General features: G+C 37.4%; 3 protein-coding genes across 4 annotated transcripts; all 3 read right to left on the minus strand.

The window, feature by feature from the left end:
• Positions 1-104: 104 nt before the first annotated feature.
• vps51 (VPS51 subunit of GARP complex) lies at positions 105-7300 on the minus strand. Of its 2 annotated transcripts, XM_079861417.1 has the most exons (12): positions 7232-7300; positions 6948-7147; positions 6601-6730; positions 5732-5878; positions 5344-5563; positions 3652-4573; positions 2184-2399; positions 2024-2107; positions 1792-1926; positions 1571-1692; positions 942-1029; positions 105-828 (listed from the first exon to the last, which is right to left on the minus strand). In XM_079861417.1, the coding sequence occupies exons 2-12, from the start codon at positions 7122-7124 to the stop codon at positions 568-570; spliced, it is 2502 nt and encodes an 833-aa protein (XP_079717543.1). In that variant the 5' UTR covers positions 7125-7147; positions 7232-7300; the 3' UTR covers positions 105-567. The 2 variants fall into 2 exon arrangements, with proteins under 2 accessions (XP_079717543.1, XP_079717542.1); XM_079861416.1 differs by having other exon boundaries at positions 6948-7279.
• Positions 7301-7627: 327 nt separating this feature from the next.
• On the minus strand, positions 7628-14591 carry frmd8 (FERM domain containing 8). The gene is made up of 10 exons (XM_079862028.1): positions 14431-14591; positions 13922-14009; positions 13641-13808; positions 12512-12613; positions 12363-12421; positions 11415-11581; positions 11069-11290; positions 10718-10991; positions 10277-10499; positions 7628-10160 (listed from the first exon to the last, which is right to left on the minus strand). The coding sequence occupies exons 2-10, from the start codon at positions 14007-14009 to the stop codon at positions 10048-10050; spliced, it is 1416 nt and encodes a 471-aa protein (XP_079718154.1). The 5' UTR covers positions 14431-14591; the 3' UTR covers positions 7628-10047.
• A 3572-nt stretch (positions 14592-18163) lies between these two features.
• On the minus strand, positions 18164-20014 carry rab1bb (RAB1B, member RAS oncogene family b). The gene is made up of 6 exons (XM_079861839.1): positions 19721-20014; positions 19328-19400; positions 19149-19244; positions 18968-19063; positions 18729-18860; positions 18164-18389 (listed from the first exon to the last, which is right to left on the minus strand). Exons 1-6 carry the CDS (start codon positions 19732-19734, stop codon positions 18195-18197), a joined length of 606 nt encoding a protein of 201 aa, XP_079717965.1. The 5' UTR covers positions 19735-20014; the 3' UTR covers positions 18164-18194.
• Between the last annotated feature and the right edge of the window lie 24 nt (positions 20015-20038).

The following is a 20038-nucleotide window of genomic DNA, read 5'->3' on the forward strand; positions in this document are numbered from 1 at the left end:
CCTGACCAATGGGGAGAACGTTTGATCTGGCTTCATATTATTACAGTGCATTAAATAACAGCAGTTTCTCATCCCAAGACACGGTTAGACGCAAAGTTATTTTTGTGCATTACGTTTATTAAATACATACTATCCAGTTATGCAGATTGAACAGCCTTCAAAGTTGACGAATACAGTAATCAACAATAAAATAAAAATTTCAAACATACTGATTTGTTTTATAAACAAATCATCTTACCCTTAATATATAGTGATTTTAGTTAAATAAATGGCTTAATTTGCTTTTATAGTTGTGTTCATTTTGTGACACTTAAAAAAGATCTTCATAATTGACCTTTTAGCACCCAATGTTCACACATCCAAAGCTTCAATCAAATGACACCCCAAAAAAGTGCAATCTCATTCCAGTTGTTATTGGGTTCAATTGGAGGTCACAGACTTTATATTCAGTGTTCAAGCGACCAGATACAAGAAAACTTAAAATATAAGTATTAATATTGTCCACCCATTGAGTTCAGTTTCACCTATGTGCAAACTAGACTGCAGATTTAAGGAAAAGCACCCACTCTACCCCCTCTCACAGATGACCTCAATGACACTTTGCTCCATTGGAGACGGGTCTAAGCAACGATGGGCGGCACTACCCACAATCTCATCCAACAGGAAGTGCACCAAGTTCTCATCAGACACAAACCGCCACAGGTACATCTGTAAGTAGTGGCAGTCCACCTGGATTTGCTGCAGTCCGTATCTGCCAAACGTACGGAGACGGACACATTCAAGGAATGTCTTCAGACTTATCTTAATGATGCCAGTTAGCACTGAGACCTATGAAAGAAAACTGATTATACAGACTGAAAACGCTCAAATACGAATATCTGCACTGGTCAGTTAGATAAATTACAGTAACAATAGTTAGCTAATAGTGTTTTGTTTTCTACCTTGTTGAACTCCACTGGGCTAAATATATCGATCCTCTCAGAAAATAGTTTGTGAATGTTACTGAGCAAGTTTGTGTCCATTGGAGCACTGGAACAAAAAACAAAACATAATATCCTGTATCAATGTGTGACTAAATATTCCATTATACCTTTACAGAACTCAGGTATGTGATCATCTAAAGACAAAAAAAGAACGGATACAATAATAATAATAATATTCAAAATATAAAATTATATAATTTAAATGTTATTCAAACTGTACAAATTAAATAATCATTCCAATAATACTGCAATAATATAATGCAATAATAATCTAAGTATAATAGATTATTATTATATTACTTATTATTTATTATTATTAAATGTACAATATATTAATATTGTACATTTAATAATAATAAATAATAAGTAAATGTACAATATTAATATTCATGGCTGCCTTAATTTCTTTTTTAAAACGTTAAAACAGCTTACATTTTACCGGAAAAATGCAGGGAGGCCCTAAAGCTTCTATTTGTTTGACAACAGATTTATAAAAGCTTTTTATTACAAATTTGAAGATGGTTGACGCAGGTTGCATTTTCAAATGCACGTCATAACTTAGTAAAATTAGTGCAGTGATTGTGCACCTGGGTGTGTAGCTTGGTGCGTAGCGGATCTGCTGTCTTGAGCTGCTGTACACAGAGAATGTGCGTTTGCTGGAGTCACTGCTGTGCGCTTTCCTCACTCCTTCTTCATAAAGCAGTCCCACCTAGACATATGCAAGAAAGAGAAACATTACAATTGGCTTATGCAAATGATTACGATTTTTTTTGTAAATGACATTTGGAACAAATGTTCGATGCATCACCTGTACATCAATAGAGGTAGTATCTTCCACCACCCTCTTCATTACAGCTCGAACATTTCTAGGTTCAATGGTGTTCACCCAGTCTCTTGTTTCCACGCTCTTCCTCAGCATTTGACTGATGATTAACCCCTGAACCTGTATCAAAACAAAACCAGCTCAACAAATGTTGTCCAGCAACAACCCTAGACCAAAATAAATGACTCAGAACAGCTAAATATTTTCTATGAATTACCTTCACATAGTGGTTCAGTAATTTCTGAGCTGCTTCTCTGGCCTCTGCACAAAGTGCTGTAACAGGAGTGACTGGAGTGTGGTGCTGTTTAGAGAGGAAAGTCAGCGTGAGTAGTGTATTTAGAGTTAGTTTTTATCAGAATATAATGGATATGGAATACCTGTACAAGAAACTGTTCATCTGTGAGTGTGAGAATGTAGGATATGGTGGAGGTCTCGTAGTCCAGACAGAGACGAGAGAGCAACAGAAGGAGGGCAGGAGGGGTGGATCCTCCTCTGTCACCTGCACTCTCACAGTACTGCCGAGACGACTGGCAGATAAACTTAATAAAGCTCACCACCAGACCCTCACGCACACCCTGACTGCAAAACTCCCCCTGTGAGAAACATACGAGACAGGTATTAGACAAACAACATGGGAACAGTAATACTTTTAAGAAGGGTTACTTCACCCAAAAATATCATTATTTACTCACCCTCGTGTCATTTCAAACCCGTAAGCATTTAGTTCATCTTCGAAACACAAATGAAGATATTTTAGGAAATCTGACGGATTTCTGTCCCTCCATTGACAGCTACGCAATTACCACGTTGACACTCCAAAAAGTTCATAAAGAGATCGTAAAACTAATCCATATAAATAGAGCGGTCACAAGATCAATTTGTGTGACAAACAGATTGAATTTAGGCTTTTATTCACATTTAAACATTGATTAGCAAACATAAACAGAAGCTCAATAGAACCTGCTTGACGCGTGAGAACAAACCTCATTGGTTCTTGCTGAAGCTCAAACGTGCTGCGTAACACACAAGAATGAACCTCATTAATTCTCGCACATCAAGCGAACATGCTTAATCTTATGTTTACCACAACTGATGTGTAAATTGATGAATGTTTATATGCCGAAATTAAATTTCTGTCTCATCAGAAATTTTGGACTAAACCACTCAATTCATATGGATTAGTTTTACGATCTCTTTATGTACTTTTTGAAGCGTCAAAGTGGTAGTTGTGTAGCTGTCAACAGAGGAACGTAAATCTCTCAGATTTTATTAAAAATATCATAATTTGTCTTCCGAAGATGGATGAAAGTCTAACAGGTTTGGAACGACATGAGGGGGGGAGTAAATTATGACAGAATAAAAATTTTTGGGTGAACTAACCCTTTAACCCTCTGGTTTTAGACCGTAAAAATTATGTTCTGAGTTTGGATTGGAATAGTATAAAACTTAATGACTTTTGTGGCACTTGTTATATGAACATGAAAAATTGTAGGCAGGATTAGAAAAGCCTAAATGATCTTTAAAAAAAAATAGTCACACTTGAACATCATTGTGCTCTTTGACAATGTCTATATAGTTCTATACACTCATTTAGTGGTAGTAATACCATTGTATTTTCTCCTACCAGATGGCACAAATCTACCCTCCATATTGAATGTTAAATACCTTTAAATTAAACAGTATAGTACATTGATTTCATTAAAAAAAAAATGTACGCTTACTGTCTTCAGTCTGTTTTGACCGCAGAGGATCACAAGTGTGACAAGTGTGTGAAAGGTCCGATACTAAAATGTAAGTATTTTATATACAAGTTTTTAAGTTACATATATACACTTCATTCTTTACCTTGAAATAAGGCTTGTTGGAGAATGTGATGTCCTTTGCTGTGAAGAGATGCACTGATGCTAATACAGACTTTAACTGATTCAGAATAAAGTTTGATAAGGACATCAGCAGTTCTGGCAGACTGGGCGGGGCATCCTTGCTTGTAGTCCCTCCTACGAGAGCCCCACCTCCCGATGCACTGGCCCCACCCACTGACAGACGAGGGGCAGCCAATGCCTGTCTTACATCAGTAAGGCTGTCATGGTAGAAGGTCTGTAAGGCAGACAGGTACTGTTTGATTCTCTCTCTTGCTGCTCGCACCACTATCTCAGTTCCTTGGCTGGGCACTGCTGACCCCGGAAGTAATTTGGATATGGCCTGTAATCTGCGATGAAAGCGATCCAGAGCTCTCACTAACAGAGAGTTATCTCCCACCCCCTTCTCTTCCTGTATCCTCCGCTCCACTAGAGAGAAATACCTAGCAGCTAGATTGTCGACAAACACATGTAGCTTGCCGTTAGCCATCTCTGGTATGTTCTTCGAAGCTAATTCACCTTCTTGGGGACGGTTGATGAACAATTCTTGATAGGAGGCAATAACCAAACAGAGACTGCTGACAAACTCATTACACCCTCGATCTATGAACTCTAGAATGTCTGTTCCGGCCGTAGGGGAGAGGAATGGATTGAACACAGAGGAACTAGGAGATACGGGATTTGATCCAGGACTTGTTTTTTGGGCCGAGCCTCCACCAGTATCAGTAACCACAGCGTCTTTAAGCTCCGCAGAGTCTTTAAGCTCCGCCTCCAGTCCCTGGAGATCCGCCTCCAACCGAGACTGGGCGTGGCTGAGGAATTTGTCACAGAGCTCCTCCGCGGGCTCGTCCAACTGCAGAAGCAGCTCAACACATTCAGAGAGATCTTTAGCACTCGAACCTCCATCCCTGCAAGCAAATATTACCTTTACATTAATAAAGAACATGACATTAGATTTGAGGGGAGGCATGTACTGTAAAAAAAAAAAAACACTTCATCCCAGTGTTATAAAGTATTAGTTATATACTATTAATATTTAGAATTAGCTTTTAATTTTATATTTTCAGTTTTTTAATAATAATAATAACAATTTTTTACATTTATATAGCGCTTTTCTGGGTACTTAAAGCGCTCTACATATGGTTTTGTTTTTATTTTTATTTAATCCGTTTTTTAAAAATATATTTCTATTTAAAAAATCTTACTGTATTTTTAAGCTTTATTTCTAATTTTCATTATACTAATATTAATATTATCATTATGAAAATTATGAATATGCTGGTAACACTTTACAATAAGGTCTCATTTGCTAACTTTAGTTAACGTATTAACAAACGTTAACTTACAATGAGACATATCTGTTACAGTATTTATTAGTATAATAATTAATATTAATGTGTGATATTAATGTATATAAATACTTATTATTAATTATTTTTTAAGTTAAATTTATTCATCTAATATTTATATTTTATTTCAGATTTATTTAAATTACTGAAAATGATTTATAATAGTTTTATTTACCAATAACAACACTGCTTCCCCCATTTCATCTTGGTCGTTGTATAATGTATGGTAGAAGCATCTCAACTTTGATTTGGGACCAAATTTCTTATGCTTCTTGCTAAATTTGCTAAAACTAATACAAATATGCAATGACATCCGAGAGAGCACAGACCTGAATTTCTGCCGCAGCTGTTGAGCGAGCTGCTCCATAATGACATGGCAGTCGTCTTGGATGCCCCTGAAAGAGGGCATATGACTATACTGCTGCAGGACACACCGTGCCCTCCGGTGGGCACTCACTGCCTGGGCATAGGCCTGCAGCTCCAGACACTTATTAAGCCTTGCTGGAAGCTCAAACAGAAACTGCAGCTTACGGAGGAGAGTGTGAACACCTATACAGAAAGGTGAAAGATTCTTGACTTGAGCAGAATTCTTTTAGAGCCTTTAGATCAATTGTATATGAGAGTATCTAAGGTGGTTTGAAGACATAATGGTTGTTATACTAGCAATACAAGGCTGTAAAGTCAACCAGTCATGGATCATACATTTATTATTCATACCTGATAGTTTAGTGATCTGTGCATGCTGGCCTTGCAGCGTCCCACTAATGCAGGCACTAAACTCTGTGATAGCGGCCATGTTGGCTGACAAGCAGTCCATTTCATCTTCCATCTTCTTGAAGTCATTCTTCATTTTTCTGATTGTGTCTGTGGAGAGACAAAAACACTTTTAACATCATCAGAGAATGGTTATGAATGATAAAATGCTGTGATTAATGTCCAAACAAAATTATCAAAGGAACTAGAAGACCAGCCATGCTGGAGAAATGTCTTTTTTCCCTATTGAGATGTACATCCAAGTGAAATGGCTTCTCAAGCAAGAAAAGATGTAGGGCAGGACTTGATTTTGTCAATCAGGAACTGACTGGATTGTTAGACACACCTTACAGACTATATACAGGTGAACAGATGCGTTCAGAAAACCCTTATAAAGAAAACGCTTAATGTGCAATTTAGCGCACTACGTTTACATTATGGGCTCATCTGCTTGCCTGTAGGTGTATATTGAATTTGATCTTTTAATATTGCCATTTTAGTACATATGGGTACATTAAGCATTATTAATGTTAAAGTCGGCATGAAACGCAAGTTTTGATAGTCTTTTCTTCCCTATTGGGACATATATCCAAGTGAAACGGCTTCTCGAACAAGAAAATATATGGGACGGGACTTTTTGTGACAGGAGATTGTATATGAATTGTATATGAGATAAATAAAAAAATTCACAATGCAAAGATAAATCATTTATAAGGCACACTGCAATATTCCATAAAAAAACAAGAAATGTACATTTTGAATTCATGGTGACTTTAACAGTAAATCTGAAAAACATTCCATTCCGATATTTATCATTTCATCCATTTGCTAACCTGTGGCTGAGATGAACTTATTGTAGTTTTCATAAACCAGGGTTTGCATGTCACTGTCCAGAGATCTAATCTGCTTCACCATACAGCTTTCATGATCCATCAGCTCAGCCAGAGAACACTCCTGCCTCAACTGAGACAAACAACACATTTCAAAGCCAAACCACAGTACATTTTAACCCTCTATTATAAAATACAGAGCATGTATTGGAGAATAATGTAAATGTGGGATATATACACTACAAAGTGACAGCATACTTCCACGCCACATTGCTGACGGATATGTAGCCTACACATCTCTACATAACAAACAATAAGCACTCACTATTTATCATTATTCATCACAATACCTTATTTAAATAAATCTCTGGGTCGAAATGCGGTCCGTTGATATCACACGGACCCAGAGACTCGGCTTGTTCTGCAGCTTTTCCTTCCTCATTCAGGCCGTAGTAGAGCTTCAGCATATTGTGAACCCGTCGACGCTGGGCCGGGTCCGAATCCGGTGGGGTTGTAGCTGAACTCATTTCCACCACAGCTCAAGTATAGCCTAATGTCAGAAGGAGTAGGACTTTAATTCATGAATGAATGACAGATGTCAACAAAACATCTGTTGCAAGAGCTCTGTTGCTACCTGCCAACTCGGTTTGTGTATGTGTATATGGAGCTGCTGCTCTGATCCAAAATGGCACCACTGTAGACTGTATTTCAAAATATAGGTCCCGGACGCGAATTTTTATAGAATTAATTTGGACCAAATAATAGTGTTCTTAATATTAATTCAATTACATTTTAATACAAAATGCCTTTTAAAAAAGTTTTAATGTTAATTAAATAGTAATACAAAATACCTTTTTAGCGGATACATTTCTTTTTTCCCCTTCTTTTTCTCCTGAAGATATAATTCTGTTAATCACATCAAAGACCTTATTGCAGGGATAGTTCGTTTAAATAAAAAAAAAACAACAATATAAAATCCATTATACATAAAGTTATTTACTGAACAGTATGCCAGAAGTTAGTACAAAGCGGGAATAAAAAGGGTTTAATGTTGCATATAAATGGTTTCAGTTAATTTTACAGTCACAAATCTTGGTAGAGAAATTTGTGTATAAAAACTTCACAAACAACAAAAGGTAGTGGAGATACAATTTCAAGGGACAGATGACAGCAAAACTACAACAACAGATAAAATGTATGTATGTAAAAAAAAAAAAAAAGGCACTTTAAATTAGTATTGACAGACTCAGTATTTTATAACATAAATGTGACTATCTACAGTACAGTTATTATGTGCATGACAGATGTTCAGATTGAAATACAAATATTGGATTAGTTTTAGAATGGAAAATATAATATGGTACAGAAGATCTGGGATTAAGCATTTTAGGATTAACATCTTGACGTCAATGTAGGCATTTAGCATAAATACAGAAATGCAAGATTTTCTGATTTCAGTGTGTACTGATCATTTTACACCATTCAGCTGGCCGTTTTCTTTTCACAATTCAGCTTGTGATGCAAAAAAAAAAAAATACATTTTAATTTTACACACTTTTAAATGCCATGTGTAAGCAGGTAAAAACAATGATTACAGAAACATGCACACCACAAAATCTATTTAAGACAACAGATGTCATGCATGGATAAATACAGAATTGTGTTTGGTAACTGAAGACCTGTTAATGCAAGGCTTGACATTAAAGGAGAACTCCGGTCAATTTTAACATTGAGCTCATTTTTTTGTAAATTTGGAGTGCTGTCAGTACAGAGAACAACGACAAAAATCGGTGTTGCCTACACCGTGTTATCCTCTTTTTAAAATTTGCACCCTGTTGACTTCAATGGGGCAAGTTTTAAACCTGCTTTTAGCCTCTTAACATCCTTGATGTGCCATTACAAGTGCACAGCCATGTGAGTGATTCCTTCAACACGCGGTGAATCTGACTGCAGTAGATGTGAAAGATATGTTAAGAAGGATGTTAAGAGGCTAAAAGCAGGTTTAAAACTTGCCCCATTTAAGTCAACAGGGTGCAAATTTTAAAAAGAGGATAACACAGTGTAGGCAACACCGATTTTTGTCGTTGTTCTCTGTACTGACAGCACTCCAAATTTACAAAAAAATGAGCTCAATGTTAAAATTGACCGGAGTTCTCCTTTAAGCTTTTACAGGTACCTGAACGTTTAAGTCGCTTGTTAAACAGCAGTGCATATTAATACCAAAACAGGATGCATAATGAACATAAATTCAATAATTTGGTAAAATCTTGTATTGTTTGATGACGCCACAGGGAGAATAACTGGACACTGAGGACCAACTGTTACGATCAGATAAACTATGACACCACAATTAGCATGACACTTTAGTTACCAGATCAAACAACTTCCTTTGACATTTTTAGCAATTCTCCTGAACAAACATTAATGTCAGGCCCTGCATTGCCAATAATTTAGTAAAAAATCAGATACATTTCATTTAGTTAGATACATTCAAGCTCTGAAAGCCTGGACATACAGTACAATGCTTAGGGTTTCATACACTGTTTGAAAAGCATTACTAAATAGAAACACGTGACTGATTGATCATCAAGCACCTACACAACTGGTGATTTGATATATTAATTAATTAAAGTTCTCTCTGCTTGAAAAATGCAGACCTGGATTGTTTTCAGCAGAGCATTACATTGCACCCCATCAGAAAGGCATTATTCTTCAGAGCAACAAGGTAGATAACAACACTAAACATGTTGTTTCATGATTTAACTTTGGTCACCAGTGAAAAAAAAATAAAACAATTGAATAATTCAATTTGACCTTGTTGCTCAGAAGTCGGCATATGCAAACAAGCCCAATAATAAACAGACAGCCAAAACAACAAACACATTCAGTAGACAAGTAACGCAGAATGTCATAATCTCACTCTGTGCCGTCTTTGCAATGCTTTGCCACAGACTGCAGCCCTGGTTTAGTGTATAAGAGCGGCCGTCCTATACTAGAGGCATTGACTGTTCGCTTTGGTGCAGAAGGTCTAGTTTTAGCTGTATTAGTGGCATGGATCAAAGTGCTGAACTGCTGTAGTCTTGATTTACAGCCACTGGGATGTAGTTTGGTTTGACGTTTGCATAGTAGAATCTACATTCAGAACAGTGACCTAAACAGAGCTTTCAGATCGTCTCAAAGCCTTAAATTTGCACCATAATGTCCATAAATTAGTTTGACAGAAAAGCATAACTGAAGCAAATTTCACATTCGTTTTTTTAACAGCCAACGAAGTTAACTTAAACCTGTGACATAATGCTCAAATCCTCTATAAATAGTGGTTTAGCTCTTCGTCTGTGATCTTGGTCCGATCTGTCCATTCAGGTGGTTTTGCACTGCGTCTCTAAGGAACTCAATGGACAGATGTAGTTTTGGTCACCGGGCAGAAGAGGGCAGTGTTGAAGCCGGGGCTCACCCTTGCTCTAAACTTTCAGTCGCCTGAACAGCCGAGTAAGTGGGAGGCTGCGCCTGTCGCGTGAAGAAAGAAGCAGCTCTTTTGGGCTTTAGACGTTTAATCTCCTTGCCTGAAACAAGAGAGGTAAATTTAAACTGAGTTTATTTATTGCAGATGATAAAAGTTAATGGGCGTTAACAAATGAACACTGAGTCCATCTATGCATGGACAATTTTAGTCCCTCACCGTCATCAACATAGCTGATGGTGTTGAGTGAATGGACTCGACTACAGACCACACTGCTCTGTCTGCGCAGTTTCCCCGGTCGACGCTCTCGAGTTTTCTCATTGGTTTCCTGACCCGTAGGTTCTTGGGAAGGCGTGACCTCACCGTCAGTACCCGCGGCTGCTGACTCACCAACAGAGCGTAACTCCACACAAAACTCAATGAGTCCACTCATAAGTTCGGCCTAGAAAACAAAAAGTATATTGGTAAATAATGCACAAGTATATCATGGAGACATTTTATAAAATTTATAATAATAATTATAATTAATTTGACATTTTTAAAAATAACAATTTTATTGCATTTTAATATTTTATTGCTATAATCCAAAACATTTTAAATATATGCTTGCTTACACTGTCAAATATAACATTATTAGTTATTCATTTATTGTGTGCTCACCTGTTTTGAATAAATTTTTAATAACTTGTTGACATGCACGCCAGCCTCCTCTCCATCAAACTCCAGCCAGAGTATATGCGAGTCTCCCTCTGTCTCTGGATAGCTGTGATCCCAGGACAGCTCGCTGAACTTGAGACCCAGGAGGACATGTTTCTCTTTCACATCCATGACATACACTCCTTCCAGACTGATGCCCACACTCACGGCCTTACGGCCACCTCTGTGAAGGAGGCCCTGGGCTGGCTTGTCTATCTCACCCATGAAGAAAGCACATCTGCCAATGCAAAAATAAACAAATGTAAGCGTCCGTCACTTCATGTGCAAACAACTTTCCGCTTGCGTCATTCGTACCCGTAGTAAGGCAGTGTGTGGCAGCTCTTGAGGTACTGGTGCAGCAAAGCAACAGGCTCCTGGCTGGGTCCGGTGGCAGCAGAGGAGCAGACCGTGCGATACTCCTTTATGAGATTATGCTCCATCTCGGCATTCCGCCCTCCTCTCCCCCTCAGTGTGGACAGAAAACCTCCTCCTCCTAATGCAGCGTGGGCTGGAAGGAATGAGGACAGCTTCTTCTCTCTGGAATAACATTAAGGGGAGAAACTGAAATGAATTACAGCAATTCAGGATCAATTTTCAACACAAAATTATAGCTGAACACCTTTACATTATCTTCATTTAATCACTGATGTGATTTAATCACCTGATTGCCGCTGTTAGAGCCTGGTCATCCAGCCCAGTCCCCAGCTCGACAGCACAGGACAACGCTCCCAACGTCAACCAGTGTTCAGGGTCACAGGGGTATCGACCCTCCAATATATTCGTCTTTGCCTCGTCATAAAGCAACCTTAACACTCCTCCATCTTCAATCTGACATTACAAAATAAAAATGTTACACAACATGAAATCTAAAAATTAATGTTTTATTAATTGTTTTTATTGAAGAACATACAGTTCACAAAACAAATCATGGTTAATTTAATATATCAATACTCCCATTTCTGTTAATAAATACAATTTTGAAAACAAGAAGCTGCAAGATTTTGCGTGTGTATGACTGATATGCAGCATAAATCTCTTTAGGTCCCTTCGTGTTATGATCGCTCTGAAGAATAAGCAGTCCATGTCATGACCTCCACTGCCAAAGCCAAATGACTCCAGACACAAATGCTGTCCAAGGAATCAAGTCCAAAGTCTTAGATAAGATGTACTGTCTGACATGAGAGACATTTGATGTTCGCCTTGGATTTTACGTAAGATCTCTCTGGGGTCATATTGCACAATCTGATAAGCAACAATCGTAATAGACAGCGAAAAACACAAAGTGTGCACTGGGCTTAAAGGGATAGATCACCATAAAAAACACCATATACTCAACCTTATGTCATTCCAAACCTGTATGACACACTAACTTATTATGATATTTTGATGGATTTCTCAGTACCCATATAGTTAATATGGGTTAATGGGGTGCAATATTGTTTTGGACCCCACTGACTTTCAGTGTGTGGATAAAACAGTTGATGTATTCTTTTTTTCAGTTTCTGCATACAAAAATAAATAAAGTCATACAAATTTGGAACGACATAATCTTAATTTTTGGGTGAACTATCTCTTTAAAGACACAAATATCTAAAAACATTTTCATTACCTGAAGTTCTTTTGACCTGGGACAAAACACATTTCTTTTATACATCAGAATTGGCTCATCTGAAAAACACAGAGATGTTTTTTGTTAGTCACTTAAACTTTCAGGTGAAGTGAAGTATGCAAAAGCAAAAACACACAAAAAACACACACCTTGAGAAATGTCTTCTGCAGGGGCCTCCGTAAAGCGGTACAGCAGGTCCTGCCACTGACGACACAACTTGTAGGGAAGATGTTTCGGCTTCAACTGCAGGTCTGTTCAAACATATCACAGCAGAATGAGGCAAAAGGTGGGAATCAACAAGAAGGACCTCAGAAAAAAATGATGATGATCAAAAACTGACTAGGGCATATTTCCTTTGTTAATCATCAAACACAAATGTTTTTATTGTATTGTTTTTCATTATTATAACACAAATAATGTTATTCTTAGAATATAGGTCTAAATAATGGCTGGAATACTGACATTTTTGCCCCGATTTGCAGTCTGGACAACTAAATGCCAATTGGTAAAAGTCAGAGACAGCCTGCAGATTTTGGACAGTCAGTGTTAACAGATTTCACAGAAAATCCTGTAGTGTATGATGGGCACGGACTAAATTTTTTAGCTTCAGACTATGATGCCTTTCATTTGGCGGATATCAAAACATGTCTGATATTTTGAGCCAATTTTAGAACACATAGTTTGTGTTGTTACTTGAAAGTTAAAGGTGCAGTAAGCGGTTTCTGAGAAACGCTGTTGATATTTGAAATCACCAAAACATGCCCCTCAACAAATCACACCCCTATCTTGATGGCTCCGCCCCAACATGCAGCACAGGCTCCTCCCCCCTCGTGAGTGTGTACGCCCCTTACTGCTGATTGGCTGCAAGTGTGTTTTGGTGCTCAGTCCAATCCACGTTCAACAGTGTTTCTCAGAAATCACTTACTACACCTTTAAGCCTCGTCCACACCAAGAACGATAACTATTTCTAAAGATTTTAAAAGTTGTGTGGTTTATTCCAGCCTTTAATAGATAATAAGTAAAATTATGCCTTTGTTTAAAGAGACATCAAATAATTCATAAATGCCAGTTGGTGGCATTAACACCCAGAGGACTTCCTGAACAGTCTCTATGGCTGATTTGCAAGTGAAGGGAGGGGACCCTTCACTTGCAAATCAGCCATAGAGACTGTAAATGCCATCATTGTGTCTCGCCTTTCTTCATAGCCAAAATACGAATAGGTCATACGTTCTTCTATCAGACTGACATTTGGCCCGGGCACAAAAGAGCATTAATTACCAAGCAAAGGAGAGCAGAACCAGAAAGCAAACACATCTACGGCAGAGTTAGGAATGTTGAGAGCCTCCCGGACATTGCGGCCGAGCTCCTGTGCATTCATGCAGCCAAGACCCTCCAGAGTCAAGTGCACTGCACTGTCGCTCACCAAGTACACCAACAAATCCTGAGCTGGAGAAACACAAGAGTGACACTGATCATTTCAGGTCAACAATGATCAGATCGGGATCTCCGGTCAGATCCAGAGAGGAACCAAAAAAAACATTAAGGAACAGAGAACAAACCTCTGGTGACTGAGGAAGCCACACTTCCTCGCTGGGACTGAGAGTCCTCTGATGGCTCAGGGAGGAAGTCGCCATCATCTCTCTCCATCTAATCCAGAAACAAACACAAGTACTGAATAGGAAACACAAAACGTTGGTATATAAGATATTTCTGCTTCTTGCTATTGGCATATTCTTAACAAACTAAGTTATCATTTCAGATAGTAGTATTCATAGCAAAATGATCAGTCATAACTAAGCATTAACAAGTTTAAGTAATTATTAAAGGCTAACCCAACAACTTTTAAATTCCTGAAGTATTCTTTGCATATTTTACAGTTAGTTTTTGCTCAGTTGTAGCATAAATATCATTTATAATCGATTAAAATACAATAATATTATAAAAAAGTAGAGAAATTAAAGAAAATAAAAGGAAACACAGGTAACGTCCCTATTCTGACCAGCTAACGTTAGCTAGCTAACATTACTCCAGTAACTGCCTGGCAACCAAACTACAAACAGCAACATACCGAGACACTGTCCTTCGTTTCAGAAGCTTCTTTCTCGATCAAAACAGACAGAAATCATCGATATTTGAATGGATTAAGTTACATAAAAGAGCTGAAAGTGTGACGGCAGCAGAAGCGCATCTGGATATAATGTTCTCAAAACAGCGCCCACCAGTGAAATCAACAAAAACCTGGAACAATCTTCATGAATGGTGAAGCGCCGTACTATTAATCGCCAACAGAGGGCGCACCACCACAGTGAACACTAGAATATTTAGTAGGCTAAATGTATCCTAAAAAATATATATTTTTATAAAACTATAAACTTTATAAACTTTTTTTTTTTTTTTTTTTTCATTTAATAAATACAAAAATATATATAATTATATCTTGCACATAAAACTACTGGATATAGATGTTTAAAATCCTATGCTAAATTGTGGCGCAGAATAAATTACTGGTCATACATTCATATAGCTATGTAAAATAAAATATTTAGTTAGAGCGGGACTTAGCCTATTGCACAATATTTCCCCATTCATAAGTAATGACTGCATCGTCTGAAGTCTTTTAGTGGCTTCATAGGAGAATCTCATCTCCTCTCTAGGTTTTAATAATTTCTGTGCGGCGCCAAAGTGGTCCACGTGATTTCGTCATTGACATGAGTTAGTGCCATCCGCTGCTGCTTTGAATTGCCTAAACTAGATAATAAATATATTTTTGAGGATAGTTTTAATACTCACTGCATTCATTTTATATTCCATTCAATTGCGAATTAGTTTTTGCTTTTGTACTGTGGTATTTTGGGCAAAGTATAGACTACATTCATACGAATCTACTTTTTGTTGTTGTTGTTATTATATATATTTATGAAGAGTTCAGATGCAAAAGCCTCTAAGTGCCATCTGAAATTTTCTTCTAGAATGATCATTTTTATCAAGCTCGTATATTTAAGGTCAGTAATTTCACTTAAATGGCAATGAATTGTCATTTAAGTGAAATTACTGAATTTGATAAAAAATGATCATTCTAGAAGAAAATTTCAGATGGCACTTAGAGGCTTTTACATCTGAACTCTTCATATATAGGATATATATAGGAATATTGTAATAAGGAGTGAACTCAGTCACTAATCTTGGACTGTGATCTGGGGCTTTATTACAGAAACTTCCTATATAAATTCTTGATTTAAGATGGGGAAAGTTCTATTTCCTAAATGAAATGACCACAGATTCTAAACGGATATATATAGGATTATATTAGTATATAAAACATGTGGGATAGATCACCCAAAAAAAAAAAAAAAAAAAAATTAGTTTGGGGAAAACAACATGAATATTATCACCCGGAAGAACAAATGAAATTTCAAAACATGAATAGATTAGTTAAAGTCAGCATTTTTTATTTAAGAGTGCAATACAGTCCAATGCATAATTAATTAGCACTTAAGACTGGCGCAAAAATAATCAACAACAAAAAAACATTCCTCTAGAAAATGATGGTGTTTCACGCCAGTGTTTGAATGAATTCTTTGACCTCCCCAATTTACTTTTTTGTCAAAAAATTACCCTCCGAAATGACATTCTCTCTTTAAACCAGCATTTTGCATTGGTTTTGCATCATTTTCTCACTGTGGCAACTTTGGGCAATGCTTTTTTATATGATTCAGTAGAGCACTTGACTGGCAGAAGGCCCTCCCACATGAAGGGCAGATGTATGGCTTCTCTCCTGTATGAATTCTCTCATGTTTTTTCATAGATCCTGACTGCGAGAAACTCTTTCCACAGTGTGAGCACTTGTGCGGTTTCTCTCCAGTGTGAATTTTTTGGTGGTCTTTCAAGTGACTGGCTAAATTAAAGGCACTCCCACATTCAAAGCACACATAAGCTCTCACATTGGCATGCAATTTCTGGTGCTCTTTAAAATGGCCCATTTGTGAATAACTCCGTCCACAAACGGAGCACAAGTAAGGCTTATCATTTGTATGGATTCTCATGTGTCTTTTCAAGTGTGCTGCAAACATGAATTGTTTGCCGCACTGATCACATTCGAACGCTCTTACTCCAGAGTGGGAGAGCTGGTGATCTCTGAGATTCCTTGGATCTGAGAAACTCTTGCCACACAGATGACATTCGAAAGGCTTCTCTCCAGTGTGAATCCTCATGTGAATCTTTAGGTTTCCTTTTTGTGTGAAGCTCTTTCCACACAGAGGGCAGGGGATTTTTTGTTTGGATCCTGCTTTGTTTTCAGTCTGGGAGAAACTGGAAGATTTTTTTCCTGTTATCAAATTATTCTTCTCCACTTTGCTCAGTTCTTCTTGGGTTTCAACCAGGTCTAAAATGAACACATCATTTATCAATTGTCAAAAAATGCATTAAAATGTTAAATAAATGCTATGCCCTTCTCATATTAATAAATCAACGTACACTGTTTTAACCATTTAACTTTTTAGAGGATTTATTACACCACTCTGCTTATATTAAGATCTATGACCACCAGATCAGACTGACCTTGATTTCTTAATGTCAAGAAAATCAAGAATACCAACCTTGTTCTTTAGTATCTTTGTTTTTCCCTTTGCGTGGTCCGGAATCACTCGTGCACACGCTTTCCATTCTTGCACGTATACAGTTGCCTCTGCTTTGTTATGAGGTAGAATGGTGATACTGATCAATGTATTTATTACTGAATTGTTGTGGGAGTGTCTTGAATCTCTGAATTGCGACCGCAAGGTGTGAATGGACGATGTTTGTGAGTTTTTGTGTAAATCGCTCTTTAGACCATTGTTACATTTCACAATCGATTCAACGCGACCATTTAATTAGCTTAAGAGAACGGATGTTTGCAGGGCAATAGGAATGATCCTAAATGTGTTTTGGGGGCGGGAGTATATTTCGATTCAAAACAGCAGTTTCAGTTTACTTTTAAATGTAAAATGTCAATTAATTTTAAATGTTGACTAAATAATAATTACAAAAATTACAACAGTTTCATTTACTCACCCTCATTTTGTTAACAACCTGTATAAGGATAATTCTTCTGTAGAACACAAAAACTGATATTTAGATCCCCCCACCCCATACAATGAATCTCAATGAGTGTCGTTTTTGGGACTTGAGATGAAAACAGTTTTTATTATTGTTTTGCGTTCGATGAAAGAATGTCATAGCCCACCAGTTTGGAGAGACATGAAAGTTACATCAATTATGACTTTCATTTTTAGGTAAGATCCCTTTAAGATCCTTTTATATAAGATAATTAAATTAGTCACAGGCGCACACATACACACACAAATAAAAGGAGAAACTAATTAATACACACAAAACAACATAGTTTAGTTTATTATCACAGAACCACAGTAAAACTCCACATGAGAATGCTAGAGAGTCACTGCTTTACCATGCTGATGCACAATGACCACTAACCACTTCTTCTTCAAAGCATGAACAAGAAAAGGCACCACTTCAGAGTTGCGAATCCCAGTTCATAGGTTATGAATATTCACACTATTGGATCAATTAATTGGATCAACTATTAACACAGTGATCTGGACATTTTTCACCTTCATTTGAATCAGAGTGTGTCTGTGCTTTAATCTTATTTTCAAACACAACGGAAATGTGGGAAGAGCCATGAATGCTTCTTTGTTAAACAACAGTAATGATTTCTGACTTTATTGAGCACCATGTAGGAGAAAGTCTGTCATTAATATCCAAATTGGTCATCTCTACACAATACTCATTAGTGTCCAGTCATGCTCATCACTCTCCCTGAGAAAATATGCTTTAGCAGCATCCGCCGCCTGACTGTTTCACTGGGGTGCTTTCGATTTTAAGATCAGGTTTCTCGGAACCCCCTGAAGTCCCTGGTCTCATGCGCTTCTTTATTTCCTCTGCCATGGTCATGAAGGCCTGCTCCACGTTCGTGGCATTTTTGGCACTCGTCTCAAGGAAAGGGATGCCAAGAGAGTCAGCGAACTCCTGTGGAGAAAAAGTTTTTTCAGAAAAGTTAATACACAAAGGCCTGGTTCCACAGAATGGGCTTAGATTAAGCCAGGATTAGGCCTTAGTTCAATTAGAACATTTAAGTAGCTTTTATTAACATGCATTAGAAAAAAAAAAACATTACTGGTGTGCATCTTGAGACAAAACAACGGCACTGACATATTTTAAGTTTCAGTTGAAACAGCTCAAACATGCATTTTAGTCTGGGCTTAAGCCTTTTCTGTGAAACCAGGGAATGTGATTGACGTAGAAATGACACATTTCACGTTTAACTAGTCTAAAGAGAAAGTTCATTATACTGCCCTACTAACCAACCTTAGCTGTAGTGTAGTCGACAACTTTTTTTGTAGTGAGGTCACACTTATTTCCTACAAGTAGTTTGTTGACATTTTCACTCGCATAGCGATCGATTTCCTTCAGCCACTGTTTCACGTTGTTGTAGGATTCCTGAAAAGGCACCAGCATAAATTTAAAAAAAAAAGTGTCATTTAGATTTCAGTTTAGCTCTAAATCATTAAGCAAGCAATAAAAATGGGTCTCATTTTCTCACAAACCTGATCCGTAACATCATACACAACAATGATCCCGTGAGCTCCTCTGTAGTAGCTGGATGTAATCGTGCGGAATCTCTCCTGCCCAGCGGTGTCCCACTGTAAACATGGACGGGACTCAGTTTATCTGTGGTTTCACATTAAATGACACACTTAATTTGAATTTTAAAGTCTAAAAACTCACTATCTGCAATTTAATAGTTTTTCCATCCAACTCAATAGTTCGGATCTTGAAATCCACTCCAATCGTGCTGATGAAACTCTCTGTGTAGGTGTCGTCCTGGAAGAGAATTGTCAAGAACACAAGATCAGATATCGTTCATATCCAAAAATATCCAAAAATGCTGTTAAGAAAACACTTACTGCAAAACGCAAGAGAATGCAGGATTTTCCAACTCCAGAATCTCCAATTAGAAGAAGCTTGAATAAGTAGTCACTGGAGAAATATGCAAAGATAAATACAGTTTCATTACAGTTTTATATATATATATATATATATATATATATATATATATATATATATATATAGATAGTCCTGTTTGATGAATACCTATCGCACTTTTATTTACAGAGCAACTATGTTGCAGTCTGACAATTGTTGTGTCACTCGTATCACAATTCATACAATTTATTATTTAATTATTATAGAAATTGATCAACGATTGCAAAGAAAATTTGATTGACCCGTCAACGAAAGGTTTAAAATATTATAAGGTCATCATAAATGTTCATATATGATAGGGTAAGACGACTTACTATTCAGGGTTCATGATGTGACAGCAAAGGGATTGTTATTGTTTGTCCAGCTGGTAGAAGCGCTCTGGGTCGCTTACTGTTCACCGGCTGACCGCAGACTCTGAGCCAGTATTTAGCCTGGAATAGTAGCAACAAAATGATTATCTTTGAGTTTTGATAAGCCTTTGTGCGCCGTTTCCAGATTTCCTTGCCAAATTAACCCAGCCTGACTTTCCGCCACCTCTCTTCTTTCAGGTTTTTCCAAGCCGCGCAGGTGCGGCAGTGACGGATGAGGATGCGCCGCTTTTCTTATCCGCTTTCGCCGCCTAGTGGTAGGAT

The sequence above is a fragment of the Squalius cephalus genome (genome assembly GCF_949319135.1).
Source record: "Squalius cephalus genome assembly, chromosome: 24".
In the NCBI taxonomy this organism is placed as follows: Eukaryota; Metazoa; Chordata; class Actinopteri; order Cypriniformes; family Leuciscidae; genus Squalius; species Squalius cephalus.

What these genes read in the sequence shown, in the direction of transcription:
- vps51 (XM_079861417.1), bottom strand. Translation starts at nt 7,124, where the DNA reads ATGAGTTCAGCTACAACCCCACCGGATTCGGACCCGGCCCAGCGTCGA. An exon ending in CCAACAAGCCTTATTTCAAG is followed by an intron (nt 2,400 to 3,651) that starts GTAAAGAATGAA and finishes TGTTTCTCACAG; the next exon opens with GGGGAGTTTTGCAGTCAGGG. An exon ending in ATGAACAGTTTCTTGTACAG is followed by an intron (nt 2,108 to 2,183) that starts GTATTCCATATC and finishes CTCTCTAAACAG; the next exon opens with CACCACACTCCAGTCACTCC.
- frmd8 (XM_079862028.1), bottom strand. Translation starts at nt 14,009, where the DNA reads ATGGAGAGAGATGATGGCGACTTCCTCCCTGAGCCATCAGAGGACTCT. An exon ending in GTTCTGCTCTCCTTTGCTTG is followed by an intron (nt 12,614 to 13,640) that starts GTAATTAATGCT and finishes ATGTTTGAACAG; the next exon opens with ACCTGCAGTTGAAGCCGAAA. An exon ending in GCTCTAACAGCGGCAATCAG is followed by an intron (nt 11,291 to 11,414) that starts GTGATTAAATCA and finishes ATGTTATTCCAG; the next exon opens with AGAGAAGAAGCTGTCCTCAT.
- rab1bb (XM_079861839.1), bottom strand. An exon ending in GCATTCTCTTGCGTTTTGCA is followed by an intron (nt 19,245 to 19,327) that starts GTAAGTGTTTTC and finishes ATTCTCTTCCAG; the next exon opens with GACGACACCTACACAGAGAG. An exon ending in TGTATGATGTTACGGATCAG is followed by an intron (nt 18,861 to 18,967) that starts GTTTGTGAGAAA and finishes GTGCCTTTTCAG; the next exon opens with GAATCCTACAACAACGTGAA.